At 50.7% G+C, this 16,079-nt stretch overlaps 1 protein-coding gene across 1 annotated transcript in view; it reads right to left on the bottom strand.

Annotated features, from left to right (window-relative positions):
• The window catches only part of CACNA1H (calcium voltage-gated channel subunit alpha1 H), a 126,599-nt gene that overhangs the window by 95,623 nt on the left and 14,897 nt on the right, over positions 1–16,079 (bottom strand). The window contains exons 6-7 of the mRNA XM_065645004.1: positions 12,234–12,393; positions 2,420–2,735 (exon numbers count right to left, since the gene is read on the bottom strand). Of these exons, the coding sequence (XP_065501076.1) occupies positions 2,420–2,735; positions 12,234–12,393 (476 nt within the window). The remainder of the gene's footprint in view (positions 1–2,419; positions 2,736–12,233; positions 12,394–16,079) is intronic.

Genomic DNA, 16,079 nt, shown 5'->3' with positions numbered 1-16,079 from the left:
TTCACAGTCTGCGCAGTGTCAGACTGTGCCCTTGGAAATGCATGCGGACAACTCGCAGCCACTGCACTTCAAAGCTTCCTTTGGAATCACCTGTGGGGCTCGGTTCACCAGCCTCCCTCCTGACAGCTCTGACGCCACGCTGGGTTCCCAACTCATCTCGGATAAATCGCGAGGGATGCTCCATCCAGCTGAGTTCTGAGATTGCCATTATGCAAACTGGAGGCTTACCAGACCTCCAGGTCCAGTCCATTATAACGCTTGCAAAGAACCACAAATTCATTATTCCGCAGAAGGGACCAGGACAACTGGACCCGTCTCATCCAGAACACAGCACAGGACTTTCTGCCCACTAATTCAATATCAATTCACAGGGAAGCTCCTGAGGTGCAAAACCCATCAGCTCTACTTTGAGGCCTCATCTAACTGCTGACCTGGTGCTCCCCAGCCTCAGCTGGTACTTGTAATGAGAGCACAACTCAGTAGCTTTATTTGTTAAATGTTCTTTGCTTACAACCATTGTTTTGATTTAGCATCCAACCTCTTTCCATATCAAAGTCAAGCAAGCACCTCACTACCAACAGCTACTTCTTTACCTGGACTCATATTGCTTTCAGATTCTAAAAGTGAGACCTTACTTCTGAAAGGAATAAAGATGTAAGAAGAGTTTTTGGCTGGAAATATTCTTCAGCATTTGGATGGCCTAAGTTGCACTAAACCTCTTGGCAGCTGCCAAAATGATCTACAGATACAATATCCAACTTTGTCAGACACTCTGCTCTGCCCAAAGGAATCAGTTGAAACCTCTGCTGTGGCTTCTGTGCTCTTCCTGGCTTAAAATTGTACATTTTCAGGCTGAAGAAATGAAATACCAACATGAAATGGAAACTTGCAGCCTGCGAAAAGGCTCAGGGAACGAAAAGGAAGCAGGAGCCCTCGAGATGCACCTGTTCATTGCCGATGCGCTCGCACGGGCGCTCTGCAGCCCATCGCCCTCTGCCCTGTCCTGGCAAGAACATTGCCGGGAGCCGAACAGGACCTCCTGGGCACGTCCATCCAGCTCTGCCAAAGAGCTATGCAAGAGCAGAAAAAAGAGAATACAAGTGCAGCCCGAGACCTACCTACTATTCTCGCTTCAATTTCCCCTCTTTCCTTTAAGCGACACCCCTCACCAGTCAGGAATATTCAAAATCACTACGGCAGCTCCTCTCTTGACACACTAATTCCAGGAAAGAACCAAAGCGTTTTTAAAAACATCGCCTAGTAGACACTTGGGATCTGTCTGGACCCTTCTGGATTTGGTTTCGAGACCCTGACACCAGCAGCACTGTGATTCAAGGTGTGCTACTGTGACAGCAGGAGAGCAAACAAGACGCTCAGAGCAGGCAATTGTCCCTTTACAACTCCCAGGTGAAAACTGAAAGTTATTAAGTTCATATTATAATATGAAACTGGAAGGAAATCCTTAAATGAAACTGAGAGCTCTGAATGAGTAATTATTCATCATTAACAAAACTAAAAGGAGAACTTTTTCTCTTTTAGGAATAGATGTCACCTACACTTCAGGAAAACTAAATAAAACAGGGCATCTAGCCAAAAGCATGAAGAAATTTGTATTAAAAACAGAAAGTGCAAATTAAAAATGGAAAATAGCATATTTACATCATAGATCATTTAAACTAGGCCAGCCCTAAGAGACCACAGCCTCTGGACTGTGTAGACTAGTTAGCCAATGTTCCAGAGCTACAAACGCTTTGGAAATGCTTCAGGTGCTGGTGTTTCTGTCACCTGTAAAGGCTCCTCCAGTCTGAGCCACAAGCACTTTTGTCCCTGGTGAAGAGCTGTACAGCTGTGGATCGAGAGACTCCAATTCCACATGAGTAGTATCTCTTCACAGGTATTCCACCCAGAATAGACCATGAGGATTCTCTCTTCCTCCATCCAGCACACCATGTTAACCAGTATAACCCTGCAATTCTAGAATCGAGGCCAAACCACACCATCCAGCTAGTTCCTACGTTTTAGAATTATATGAAGCCTTGCTTAAGGACTTGGACGACACTCTCAGTTTCCTAATACTACAGCAATAAAGACCCTAACTCAAAAATCCCTGGGATTTATCCAGGTCTGATTTGTAGTGCTAGAACTTGCCATACTTTTGTCAGCTCAAGAAGTGTTTTCCACTTCTTCTAAAATGCACTGAAACAACAACTGTTTTCTTCAAATGCTCTCTTGCAACATTTGTGCAGGTTATTGTCTGATTCATTTACTCGATGCGTCTTTATTTGCAGTTTCACACAGGTGCAAGAATGTTCCTTTCTCCTCTGACGCATCTGTCAAAATCTTCCCAAGCAAAAGATGAAAAAACAAAACCAAACCCACCAAACAAAAAGAAACAGAACAATCTTTAGGAGAATCCTACCTGAAAAATAGCTATCCAGGCGTATCCAATATTATCAAAATTGATAGCTCCGTTGTGTGGGTTTACGTCCCCTGCCATGCATACGTTGTAATACTGGTTCCAGTTTATGCAGGCGTTCCTGCTGCTGAAGTCAGGGTTGTACAAACTGGGGGTGTAGGAGTCCATGCTCAAGGTGCACTCCACCTTGTACTCCTTCCTGGTTGGGATGTTGGAGCATTTCTGCATGCCGTTCTCACGATGCGATGAGCAGATGAACGGGTTCTCCTCTGCTTCGTCTGTCCGGTAGTACGGATGCAGGAAGGTCAGGTTGTATGTCCTGGAGGAGGGAAAAATGAGAAGGATGAGAACAAACGATGCCCGCCTTGTTTCAGCAGCAGCAAAAGGTGCTGGTTCCTGCTCCTGGTTTGGGTGTGTAATTTCTCCTTTGCCCTTCAGAGAAGGGAATGGAGCTGGGGAAGGGGCTGGAGCACAAGGGTGATGGGAGCAGCTGGGGGGTTCAGCTGGAGAACAGGAGCTGAGGGGAGACCTTCTGATCTCTGACCTGCCTGAAAGGAGCTTGGAGCCAGGGGGGGTCGGGCTCTGCTCCCCAGGAACAAGCGCCAGGACCAGAGGAAACGGCCTCAAGTTGCGCCAGGGGAGGTTGAGGTTGGATCTGGGGAACAATTTCTTCCCCAAAGGGCTGTGGGGCATTGGAACAGGCTGCCCAGGGCAGTGCTGGAGTCACCATCCCTGGAGGGGTTGGACAGACGGAGATGAGGTTCTCAGGGACACGGGGCAGTGCCAGGGGTGGGTTAACAGCTGGACTCAATGGTCTTGAGGGTCTTTTCCAACCAAAACGATTCACGATTCAGCCCCATCAGACTGGGGACAGTAAGTCACAGTTGAGATCAGCCCCTATGTCTGTGTCTACAAAGCTTTTTTGCATCCTGTAAGGCATGAGTTATCTTTCATTTAAAAGATCAGCCTGAGTTTTCCCAAGCCAACGGGGCAGCTGAAAATCGAAACAAGAGGGTATAGAAAGAAAAATCCCAGGAGGCCAGGTGCTTCCCAAAAATCTAGGGAACTTTTTGTTTCTATCTAAGGATTGTTAAAATAGCTCTTCTGATGCTCAGAACATGCTTCAGAAAAGCTGATGGCAAAGCAGCTTTCCAATAATTTGCCCCTCAGCACCTCTCCAGGATGAGCGAGCTGAACGTTAACGAGGAGGGACCCAGGCACAGGCCATCTCAAATTCCGTCGGTACTTACATAAGAAAAGAGCGAGCCCATGCTAATAGGAACTGTATGCTCACTGCATATCTGATTTAATTGGCCTGGATAAAGTTTATGGCTCTGTTACAGCTCAGATAAGCAAGTGCTCTAATTGCAGCGTGGCAGGGATGTGCCTTTTCCCAAGCCTGGGGCAGACCAGGGAGCAAGCAGAGCCCAGGACTTTCCATGCTGTTTGATTAACATCGGTGAGACCCACCAGCACTCGCACTGCTCGAAATGTGAAGGTGCAAAGTCCTAGAACCGACTTTATCTGCTGCGTTCAGAGCTGCAGGGATCTCAGATGCTATACAATCAGTCAGGAGATAAGGGAAAAGGCAACACACAAATTACACAACCAGGCAAGACGCGGGGAGAAGATAAGCAAGTCATTCTTCAAGATAGGACAGCTGTATTTTTATCTGCTTCTCAATGTACCTAACTATTGAATAAATCTGGCTCTAATGAGTGCCAAACTAGTGTTATTCCATACAATTGCTTGAAATTGCTCCCCAAAATCCTTGAGTCAAGTAGGAGTCACTCAGCAACTGCACTTTAAGGCGAGAGCAATTGCTGCAGAGCAGAGCTGAGGGGAAATTAACCCTGAACAACTTTCCTGGAGAATTTGGTTCTCCTCCATCAGGGAATTACTTGAGATGGGTGTTGAGGGTTCATCCAGCTTCAGGGAAAGGCACAAGTGGCACATCACAGGAACTGGGCGTTGTTTGCTGGTGATTAAACGTATTCGCCAATTATTCCCCTCCCATTGCAGAGTGATCCCACACCTCTAGATGAGACTGTAACATCTTCCTCCCAGTTTCTATGCCTTAGATTCAAGAGACAAGAAAAACTTGAAAAATGTTTTTCCTCCAAGACTGCCTGAAAGCCCTTTGCTCCCCCTCCCACAGATTGGTTTCACTCGGAAGAAACTTCCATATAAAACAAGCTGAAGAAAAGGCTGAGTGCTACACTAGCATCGTGCTTGCTAGAAGCTCAGATATTACAACCAGCAGAGTTTGTTAAACAGAGCGGGGTATTGCAGAGGATTAAAATGCACCAAGGAGCAGGGATGTGTCTGGGAGCACTACAGATTTGGGCAAAGGCAGCTGGGGAGCTTGTGAGCAGCAGCAGAGGGAGGAGGAGAAGAGACTTTTCGTAACTCCCAAGTGACAGGCAGAGCCTCGTCAGCTCCGTTTTGGCCTTAGCAGGTACGTGGAGAGGGCTCTGTTCAGATGCGAAGGGCTCCTGCACCCTCCTCCCAAGAAACTCAGTACCAGGTGCTCAGTAGCACCGAAGTCTTTCAGATGGGACATTGGGATCATGGTTTTCCACAGCCTGTGGTAGTGACAGCGGTCTAAGAGCCCCAGAATCCAGCTCGAGCCTGGGCTACACTGTGCACTGCCTGATGGAGCAAAGTCGCATGGCCACAGGACTCTGGATACAACCAGCTTCCCCAGGGCTGACTTCGCCACCCCTGAAACCAGGACTCTGCGGGTGACAGGCAAAGAGCTACTCCTTGAGTCCCTAAGGGGATGGCAGGAGAGGTCTCATTTGGTACCTCCTCATCAAAGCACCTGGACCTCCAGCTCAGGCTCAGCAGATCTCCGCAGTGCTCAAATCCCCGATGTGACAAATCATGCAAACTCGAAACTTTGCCTGCTTGAGCAGAGCCAGCCACAGAGGTGAACCTCAGACAGTAACCTGCACCCCTGACACCGCACGTTGAACACCCAGCCCTGTAACAACCCTGTGCGATCTTGGGAACATCCCTTGATCTTTCTCATTTCCCTTAAAACAACACTGACCAAGGCTCTTTGATCTGGATGCGACACCCCAGCGACACCCTGCTCCAAACTACAACTGATCTTCCAGGAAAACCTGCTCCAGAGCCAGGTGGAGCTGTGAAACCAGGCAAAAACTTGTTTTCTTCACCAGCCTGGAAGCAACGTCCCACCACAACACCAGCAGCAGGAATTTCCTGATCACAAGCACCTTTTGGCAGCGTGGGAAGGCTCAGCACACCACAGCTCATGGGCCAGTGTAATTAGGATTCTACCCAGAGCAAAGCTGGACTTGCAGAGGGAGATGGACCATCTGGAGGGATGATTGTGTAATTAGCAGCTATGGCTGCACAAGCTCCTTTCCTGGGAGCAGCTCTGTGTTTCGATGCAGGCACACACATGCCCGTGCCAAGAACACTGACCGTGGAAGAAAAGCTCAGATAGAATGGCTGAGGCACCAGCACGATGCCCCACTCCAACCTCCCACGAGCCGCCCCTCCCACCACGGCACAACGCACACAACATCCAGCGCCGCGCGCGACCCCGCCGCCCTCTGCCCTCCCAGCTGCAGGACTCCGATCCGTGTTCATTGTCCCAGATTAATCGGCTTTGTTTCAGCCCCCCAGAGCTGATCGCTGATCTCCTGACGTGCCCACCCCAGCTGGGCAGACTGGACGGGGACACAATTCTGCCAGAGCCCACGCACCCAGTTTTGTTGGAGGGAAGGGATGCTACCAGGCTGGGGACCGACGGGACCAACTCCCCTCCTGTGCAACGCTTCTCCGTTCACTGCACATTGCAACGGGAAAGGCCCTTGATGAGCCACATACACAGATTTCAGAGGCTGCTTGTTTCCCATGAGTCACAGATTCAGAAGCCTTGGGCTGAAGGAGAAATACCGCCTGCAGACATAGCGCTCTGGGCTGTGATCTAATAAGCTGCGTAGAGAAGATCTGGGCACAAACCCTCCGGAGAACCAAAAGAACGACACACTTTGGTGGCCGTGGGAGGAAAATAAAACCAGGAAAACAAAGCACAGCTTGACTGCAAAGGGTGGATGAAGCTTCATTTGTTTCTGCTGCTGCTGCTGCCTGATTTTATCCTCCCTTTTCTCTGCCTTGCTCCTTTTTGCAATTACCTCAAAATCATTTACAAACTAAAAGTCCTCCCTATGAGAGGCCAAAATCAGTTGCACGGGGGCCACTTTCTGCCCAGACCTTTTCCAGCCCGTCCCTCTTCCATGTCTGCCCTGGGCACAGAGGCACCACGAGCATCCGTCCCGCTGGGGGGACCCGCACCTGCGTGATGCTGTCACCACCGAGGTCAGACGGGACGGGACACGCCAACTGGCAGCAGCACTGCAAATTTAAGACCTTTTCTTTATTCCTCTACTTGAAGACTTTTCTGGCAAAACCAAAAAGGGGGAAGAAGGAAGGAGAGCAAGAATGAGAAACGAAAGCATTGCAGGATGAGGGAATCCCCAATATTCACAAAATAAATGAAGTAGTTCTGCCAAGACCATCTACCTCCACACGCAGGAAAGGTCAATCTGACTTCCCTCTCACTCGCCAACGGGTATAGCCCAAATAACTTATTAATGGTAATGAATCCACTAATCACAAGACCCTTGTGCTCTGGGGAAAACACATGAGAACCTAAGCCCCAGAATGGATCTTGTTATCACATTAGAAAGGATTAACACCCCTTTCTCGGCCAGCTGCCCAGTGCACATCTTTCTCCAGGCTTGCAGCAGCTCTGCAGTGTGTTTTCCTTTCTCTGTCCCTGGACGTGTTCATGTGCAGGAGGGACAACAGGGGGGTAGGAAGGTCCATTCCCTCCCATGCCAAAGGTAGCTGAACGATTATTCTCTGCTCCATCCTGCCTCCAGCTGAGTCCTCCCAGCCCAACCATCACCCACGACCGCTGGCGTACGGTGTGTGCGCTGAGCACAATCCTACTGCAGCTTTCCGAGGAGCGGAGGGAAATGTGGAGGAAGCTCAGCACCAGGCGGGATCCGTTCCCTGCAAGCGGAGGCTGCTCTCTGGAGGAAATCCTGCTGACAACCCGACGCCGCGGCACAGAGCGATGCCGGGAGGAGCAATTAAGCAGAACTCAGAAGTACCTTTCAGACCAACTCCGAGCTGTCTGCCTTGGCCATGTGTGTGTGCCTTCTTGCAGCCCTACAAAAGCCAAAGAGCCAAAGGCGGTACAACGCCAAGCAGGTACGGAGTTAATTAAGACTGAAGCGTTCACATTATAAATGTCCTGCAGCATTAGAAAAAAACAAAGCACTTCACAGCTCTCTCTCCTCTCTCCTGCTTCCAGCCCACTGAGTTCCTTGAAAGGTTCCACGAGCAGCAAAACACTCTCCTGCATAACAACACACAGGCAATGAGCAGCCCCACAACCCAGACAAGCTGGGGGTGGCCCGATTATTTTATTTACAATGATAGCAGCTCATGATGGCAGCAGGGAGCCAGAGGGTTCGCGTGGGGGAGACGCACATCCTGGAGATCTTACAGATAAATGGCTGGCTTGGCTTGCCCTTCCCACGCACGCAAACCGAGCCTTCCTCCCTCAGCCCACACCCACCAAAAAGCCCCCGTGAAACTCCCCCTCCAGCTCCCACTGCCACTCATGCGGGGGTGACGGTCCTGGCACCGCTGTTCCCTGCCAGGGGACGCTCCCCGGGGCTCCGAGAGGTGTCTGAGCCACCCGAGCCCCCCGAAGCACCGCTCTGGTCTCCAGAGCTGGCCAGGGAGCGACAGCTTCTCACACGTCCCAAACAGCAGCAACCCACCCCAGCTCATCGCTTGCCAACCCGCTACTGCAACAGGCCAGTAACTGCCTGCCATTCCTTCAAAGTCACTACTGAGCATCCTTCATAAAACAATCTCTTCCAGCGCAATATCGCATTGCCACAGCGCAATTTTCTAAGAGAGAGAGAAAGCAGATATTTCCGGTGCACCTCAAAGAAGTCCCCAAATTTCCGTCAGAATGCACTACATTTAAAAGTAGTTTCTTTTCTTGAAACAGCCACCTTTCGAGGCAGATTTAAGAGAAAAGTTTTCCACAGGAAGAAGAATGATGGCAAAAATCAAAGTTGCTTCTTCCATCTGATGCCTGCTGTAAAGCTGAATGGCCCAGAAAGCCGCTGGCAGCGAGTGTGCAGAGCAGCCTGCAGCAGGTAAGGAATTAGATTAGAAGCACCAGTCTCTGCTCGCTTACACTTGCTTTACTCCAGAAAAGCTCTGGGGCTATGACCCTTCCCTGCCTGGCACCCTGGATCGTGTTCAGATGCTCACCCTCACTTTAAAGCAGTTTTGCTTTCATCTGGGAGAGTTTGACCCCGTCACCAAGGTGAGCACCAACAGTAACTCGGGTCTCTCCCTTTATGGGGCTGTAAGGAAAATCGGAGCCAGGAGCATCATCTGCTCAGCCCCAACCTGGGTGCACAGCGTGCCTGTCCTTCCTCTGGCCCCTCACAGCCTGCTGAAGGGCTGGTAAACTTTATTTTAAGCTGAGGACAACACCACTGGGATTTAGTGGGATTGGCAGACAAAACTAAACGACCAGAATCTCATTCCCCCTTTCCCGCAGAGCTCTGTTCTGTTTACTTCTGACCAAAACCAGAGCTTAACTTTAATCCTGCAATCCTGAAGGTTTTATTGTTGTTTTTGTTCTCTTTGGCAGCTCTCCCTGGAAGGGGATGGACCGTCAGGGCTCTCCAGCACCGATGCCAAGCACAGCAGCTCGGCACAGGGATGGAGGATGAGGACACAGCAATGGACCCGCTCTAATCCAGCTCTAGGCTTGACTTTGCCTCTCTCTCCACCCTGTCTTGCAGGCAGATGGCATCCTGCTGCTGGCCAACAGGACCTACTACTTTGGGCCTAATGCTGAATATTTTGGTCCACTTGTACAACAGCTGGAAGATGTAACCCCAAAGTGCTTTCCCTAGTACTGCCACTCCATGGCTTTTTACCCCTGTACAACTTGTTGTATGGGTGTTAAAGGCCACTGCAGAGGTGAACCATATCCTGATACCTGGAACTGTGGATTCAGGAGAATGAATCAGGAATGACAGAGAAGATGGGAATGGTTCCATCTGTGTTCCCCAAAACTTCCACACCAAGCTCCAGTCAACCTGGGATAGTTTCTAGCTGGAAATAGAGGGACTGGTTCAATGCAGTTGGGTTTCACAGGTCTAAAACTAACCCAGCAAAACACAGACCAAGACAGTAGCTCCAGTCTGGGTGATGATACCAGAACAACTCACATTTGTTACACTGATACCGACACACGGACATGCCAGAAGCCTCATTTCTTCACATTTCTCTGAACGCTGTAACTTTGTTCACAGAGTCCCAGAGCACATGGCAACAACCAACAGGCAATGGATAACCCAGAGCCACCCAAATTCACCAGTACCTGCTGCTGGAGGAGATCCAGAAACCAATGCAGAGCTGTGGTGACGCGGGAAGGAGAAGACCTCTTACAAATGATTCTATCAGGCTAGACATGAGGAAGGAATTTTTGACACTGAGGGTGGTGAGACCCTGTCCCAGGTTCCCAGAGAGGTGGTGGCTGAACCATCCCTGGAGACATCCCAGGCCAGGCTGGACGGGGCTCTGAGCAACCTGAGCTGGTGCAGATGTCCCTGCTCGTGGCAGGGGGGGCACTGGGGGAGCTGGGAAGGTCCCTTCAACCCAAACTATTTTGTGATTCTATGATAAATCTCCTGCCTCTTCAAACACAGGCCCTGAGGATTAGCCCAGGGAACCCAACTCTGCCTTCAGTGACCGGGACCAAGACCTTGATAAGAAAATCCTGCGATGCCTTTGATGCTGCTAATGGCCATTACATAACAGCCTGCTTAATATCTCTACTTAGCAAATGTTTCCCCCTGCGGTTAATTTTAAAAGCTCCACTTCACGGGAAATCACAGAGCATTTTAGAAACCTGGCCAAAGAGATGAGAGGGACTCGCTGAAGCTAATTACAGTTCTGCGCTCCTTGTGCTCAAAGCACTGCCCGCACACGGTGTCTGCTCCCTGCGACGGGGCCACCCGAGCAGAGCTTTAACACCGCTCTTCGGGCTTTGAAATGGCAGCTCAGGGGTTACTCTGAGCAACCGAGGGTCTTGGTGACCAGCAAACACCTGCCATGGGTGCAGGAGAGAGCTTGCAAGGTTGGAGCATCAAGATGCAGGAGCAGAAGCAGACACACATGGCAGACTCATCGATTTTCTGCCTTTCAGCAGCTCTGCTGGGATGAGTCAGTGCCATCAGAGATGTTCTGCAGTACAGAGAGAGGCTCAGATTGCTGAAAGCCACCGGGCTCATCAGGGAGAGGCAGGAACAGGACCTGGGGCAGAGCTGAGGGATAATCTCTGCGTGTCTTCCAGAACAATACAAGTTGTAGACAGCGGATGATTACAGACAGATATAATTACAGGCTCTATCTTCTCTTACAAGGCCAGAGTTGCCCTGATTAGCTGGCCTCGGGCATTTCCTCACCTCTGAGCCACTGACATCTCCAGCAGCTGCTGACAGGAGCCCTTTGGAAGGGTTTTCCCAGGCAGATCTCTCTTTCCCACAGAAGCTTCGCTCGCTGTCGATCTTTTTGTTTTGCTGATGGGTTTGAAGGTGTGCCCTTACATCGCACCTCTGAAGGGGCAAGTGCAGAACAGCCCGAGCTCAGTATCAGGCTGAGGGATTGTTGGGGAGCAGCAAGAGCAGGACTGGCCCATGGCAGGGGATGAACCGGGAGCCAAGAGTCATCCCAGTGCCAGCAGCATCCACACAGAGCTGGTAGGCAGCAGGGGCCATTCAAAGCCCCAGACATGGCAAGTGATCAATCAGATCCAGGACTCATCCAGGGAACTCAGGCAGCAGCCAAAGAAACCAGGAAGGAAACCAGAGCTGGAGACCGGCACACCAACATCACAGCTCAAACCAGGACTAAAACCCACAGGCTGAGCTTAAATAGAGCCCCTGGGCCATGGACAGGGTGTGGGTGGGGGTCCCAGGTGAGGCTTATCAGGGCAATTAAGACCTATTAGCACCCTCAGCATCTGTCAGGGATGCTGGTCCATGCAACTGCCTATCTGGGAAGAAGCAAACCTAAAGTTTGCATCAAAAAGAGTAGGTGATCAAATGTGCTGCTCATCCCTGATGCCTGTGCCAGACTGAGAGCCGTGCACAAATGTCTTTAACGCCTCTCACATCAAGCTTCTTATCCTAATACACCTACAAGGATTTGTGTTTCAGCAGCATCTCCATGGTGCTGCCTGTACCAGCATGCAGAGGACCTCATCAACCCCCTGCCAGGCGCTGAGGTGTGCTAGGTGACCTCCCAGACCCGGACAGTTTTGGGAACTGGCAATTTTAGGAGAGCTGTGATGCTTTTGTTTGTTCTAAATCCTTAAATTCCCAGAGTCAGGGATCTCAGCTTCCTCAGACAGAGATAATCCAAACCACTAACATCCTTGTCCTTCAGGTGCAGAAGAAAAACATGAAAAAGCCACTCCAAACCCTCAGTAACGTGCTGACAAGCGGCTTTTTTCGTACAAAAAGCACATAGCCAGCCTCAGAGTCCTGCGCATCAAGATGACAGCCCAGTTAGGAGCTGCCGTTGTAGCTTTGCACCACGGCCACGTCGTGCTCTCAGGCGCGACGCTGCTGGGTCTGCCCTGGCTGATGTAACTCTGCTGGGGTTTCTCTGGCAGGGGAGAAGGAGAAAGGAAGAAAAAATGGGGATTTTTTTTTTTTTTTATTGTACTTACATTGCAAAATTCCTGTCTAGGAAACACCTGTTTCTCAGCAGCCCTGCCCAGAGCTGCACACCGACAATCCCAAAGATGAAGAAGACAAAGAAGCACAAGAGGAGGACGTTGCCTAACATAGGCAGAGTATCTAACAGCAGGGTGACGAGTATTCGCATACCTGTGGGGAGAAGGAGAAAACAGGTTAGAGGAGCCCTTTGATGGAAAAAGAGTGAATGCCACATTGATCCCAGCTTGGTTGTGCAGCCAGCGCACCCTGGGCAGAGAAACTGGGATGTTTATATCTTCCCCTAAACTTTAAGGCTTAAAAGGAAGGTAAGGAGGGCAAAAGGCTTAGCAGCAAATGGGAACAAACAGCGCATCTGCAAAGGGTGGACTCAAAGGTGGGATTTTCAGATGTTTTCAGTAACAGAGCACTCAACAACACACAAACACGGGCAAAGCTGCAAGACAGCCTTTCCTGGAGAAACGCCTCCGCAAACCATCAGCCTCCCGAGAAACTGTCAAAATATATATTTGTAAACATATTGAACATCTCTCACGAATCACACAAATTGTTCCCCTAAAGAATATAGAGCCTGTGTAGGACGATGGCTGCGCTCCGGACAACTCCTCTTCCATGGGGGATTCCTCTCCTTGCTGGCCACAGAACTGCCAAGCAGGGGAAGCAGGTGAAATTTTGACTTTTTTGAGGGGGGGAAAGCAGGATGGAAATGTTTCTTCCCCTAAGCAAAGCTCTCAGCTCTGCTCCCTTCCCCTCGTGCTGCACAGGCTGCCGGGAGCCCTTCCCAGCCGGTCCCGCACGGCTCTGCAAGGCTCCCCATGAACGGGGGTGCAGAGCAAGGGCTCCCCCGGCACCTTTGCTGCCAGGGAAATGTTGATTCCTGTGCCAGATCTTCCACCTTAAATTAGAAGACTGAGGAATGAGTCAACTTTGCAGAGCCTCAGCTAACCCTCGCGTATCCGTCCAGTATGCTCCCAGTATCACTGCCCAGGAGAGACTGGGCAAGGAGGCAGGGACTGGGCTGGCACCTGGGGTCTGTCCTGTGCCACACATCAGGGCACCTTCAAACTCAAGGATAAAACAGGAATAAAAAGGGAATAACAACTTGCAGCTCAGCACTTCGGCAGAGGTTAAAGGAACCGCTGAGACACCAACCAGCCATCATTTCAACAACTGAGAATTGATGAGAGACGAACTAATGAGAAGAGAAAGAGACAAAGGCAAATTTAAAATTATAGAAAATAATAAAACCAGAAACTGAGCCTCAAGAGCCCGGTGCTTGGCAGAGAGCAGGGCTGAAGTTTGTGACGTGGTGGAACTCAATGCGGCTGCTGGGTACGGTGACACTGCTGCCTTTGGAGGTGGTGTATCCCGCTAAAACGCTGCCCTGTGAACACCTTTTCCCACCTGTGTGGAGCTTTTTCTCCCTCCATTTCCCCTTGCAGGATGCTGCTCTGCATTAGTCATCTCGTTTGAGCACAGAGCGGCGTTTACACTGACGCCGTCTCTCTTCCCAAGTCGTGCCTGATGCCTCTCCTGCGAATCCAAAGACGACGCTGGGCTGCAGCCCGGCATCCCTAGACCCCGGGGATGGGTGCTGGGAGGAGCAGTCTCCAAAAAAGCAGCGTCTGTCCAACCCAGCACCTCCCAGACCATGGCAGGCGGCGTTAGCAGGAGCCGGAGCCCCATCGTGCCGCTTTACCCGCCTCCTCATCTCGCTCTGCCAGCGGAAATCCAGCCCAGCCAAGCGAGGATGGAGCCGAATTTACCTCGTCAGCACAGCACGAGTGGATAAACCTCCCCGGCCAAGAAGCCCGTGCTAATAAATAATGAGGTGTGAGTAATAACCTCTGCATCCCAGGGCAAGAGCCTTTCACGGTCTCCATGCCCAGCTGTGCTTGGCTCCGGCGCGGCTCCCCGCTGCTGGCGCCGGGAGCGGATGCTTCTCCGGAGGAGCCGTGATCCTGGCGCGCAGCCCCGTGCCGGCCGCCCACCAAACCCTGTCCCCGTGCCACCCCGGTGCCAACGGCGCCCCGCAGGGAAGGGACAGGGCACCGGCAGCCAGGCTGCGTGGGCGAGTGCCACGGGATGCCAGCAGCATCCTTGCCACCCCCTGTAACCACGGTGACAGCCATGGGGACACCTGGGGACAGGGGGAAACCCAGAGCTGGAGGCAAATGGGGGTTTGATTTGGTAACGCGTGTTCCCAACACGTGCTGTCATCGCGAGCCCCTCAGGAGCACATCCCACAGTGCTGCCCTTCAGATCATCCTTGCAAATCTATCTTTGGAAAAGCAGAAAAGCCTCGCTTAATTCCCACTGGGAAGCCGATGCTGGGCCTTTCTTCTTCCCCCCTCCTCCACTCTCATTAATATCCTCCTTCTTATTTTTCCAAAAATGGTTAAAATGTATCTCCCCGTGCCAGACAACTTTTTTCTGCTCAGCTACTTTTGGTATTTTGGGTTGTTTAGTGGCACCGTTCTGGAGATTGAATCCATCTGTTCGCTATCCGCTCAGGGTGCTCCGGGCTCCCAGCAGAATGTCAAGTGTGCCATGGGAAAAGAGCGTGAGCATTAGGCTGAAATGAGGATCAGGATTTCTTTTCATTCCCATTCCATGTGATGCCCGGTTTAAACCACACAGTAGAAAAAAATAAAAATACAGCAGGGAAATGGATCTGAAAAAACAGCGACCACTACTAAAAAAAACCACCCTAACTACAGCCCTTGCCAAACATATAAATCTCAGGGATTGTATTTTTCCAGTCATTTTCAAGGAATAATTTCTAATAGAGATGATGTTTTTATTGGCCAGGGTTCTCCTTTATTTTCTTAACAAATAAAATAGAAATTAAATTATATTGCGGGTGAACTTATTGTGCCTGGAAGCGAAGAGCTAATGGCAGTGGCTGGAACCCAGGAAAGTGCCCGGGCATCCCAGGGAGAGATCACCAGGCGGTTTCTCATGGGTCCTGCTTCCCTGGGCCGTGACCGAACACCAGGCTCGTCTCTTCTGACCCAGCCCTAAGTCTTACCTGCTCGACGTCCTTTTGCCATACTAGAAATGTAACTGTTATTGCTGGAAACCGCAAAAATACAACAGAATGGAGGGTTGTTGCTCTCCGTTCTCCGCAGACCGTGGATAATTCCAGTGTGAAACAGTAAAAGGACGAAAGTTAAAAGTGGATGGAGTTAGTGGCTCATAAGTCAAGTCTGTGATTATCTGCCCTCCAGGAACTGGGATATTTCTGAGAACACTAATCCTGCGCTGGCACTTGGTCAGGACACTGGTAGGGTTGTAAGACCGGCCGAGCTGCTCGTCAAGATGGACAACTCAACACCAAACATGGACTGAGCATTTCGGATTTAGTCTCACACCCTATTAACAAAAAAATTGAATATTTTCTACCGCCTGACCTCTGAAAAAAATAAAGAAAATCAAAGTGGCAAGTGTAGCAGGAGACAGCCTAAAAGGCTTACTTCGAAGGTTCAGTATCGGGCTCCTAAGGAATTAAAACACAAGCTGGATTTGGATCAAAATTTCACCTGGACTTGGAGGAATTTGGACCCTTGGGCCTCACTTTAATAGGCACATAAATCCTCAAATTCCCCCAGCTTCTGCTCTCAGCCCAGCTGAATCCCAGCTTGAGACTCCCACTATTTCGAGGGAGAGCTACGAAGGGTTTTGTGGATTGAAATAACCTCAGAGCGAGCCTGACCCTGGCCCCAGCCTGACCCCTCGGCCGTGTCCCCCGCTCCCCCCCGGACCCGTGAGGCCACGGAGCCGCCGCGCTCACCGTCCCGGAGGAAAACTCCGTGTTGTGCCTTCGGGCTGCTCCGAAA

The sequence above is a fragment of the Caloenas nicobarica genome, chromosome 14 (assembly GCF_036013445.1).
Source record: "Caloenas nicobarica isolate bCalNic1 chromosome 14, bCalNic1.hap1, whole genome shotgun sequence".
NCBI lineage: Eukaryota > Metazoa > Chordata > Aves > Columbiformes > Columbidae > Caloenas > Caloenas nicobarica.
The sequence above is the reverse complement of the archived record's forward strand: the minus strand, read 5'-3'. Positions and strand labels throughout refer to the sequence as shown.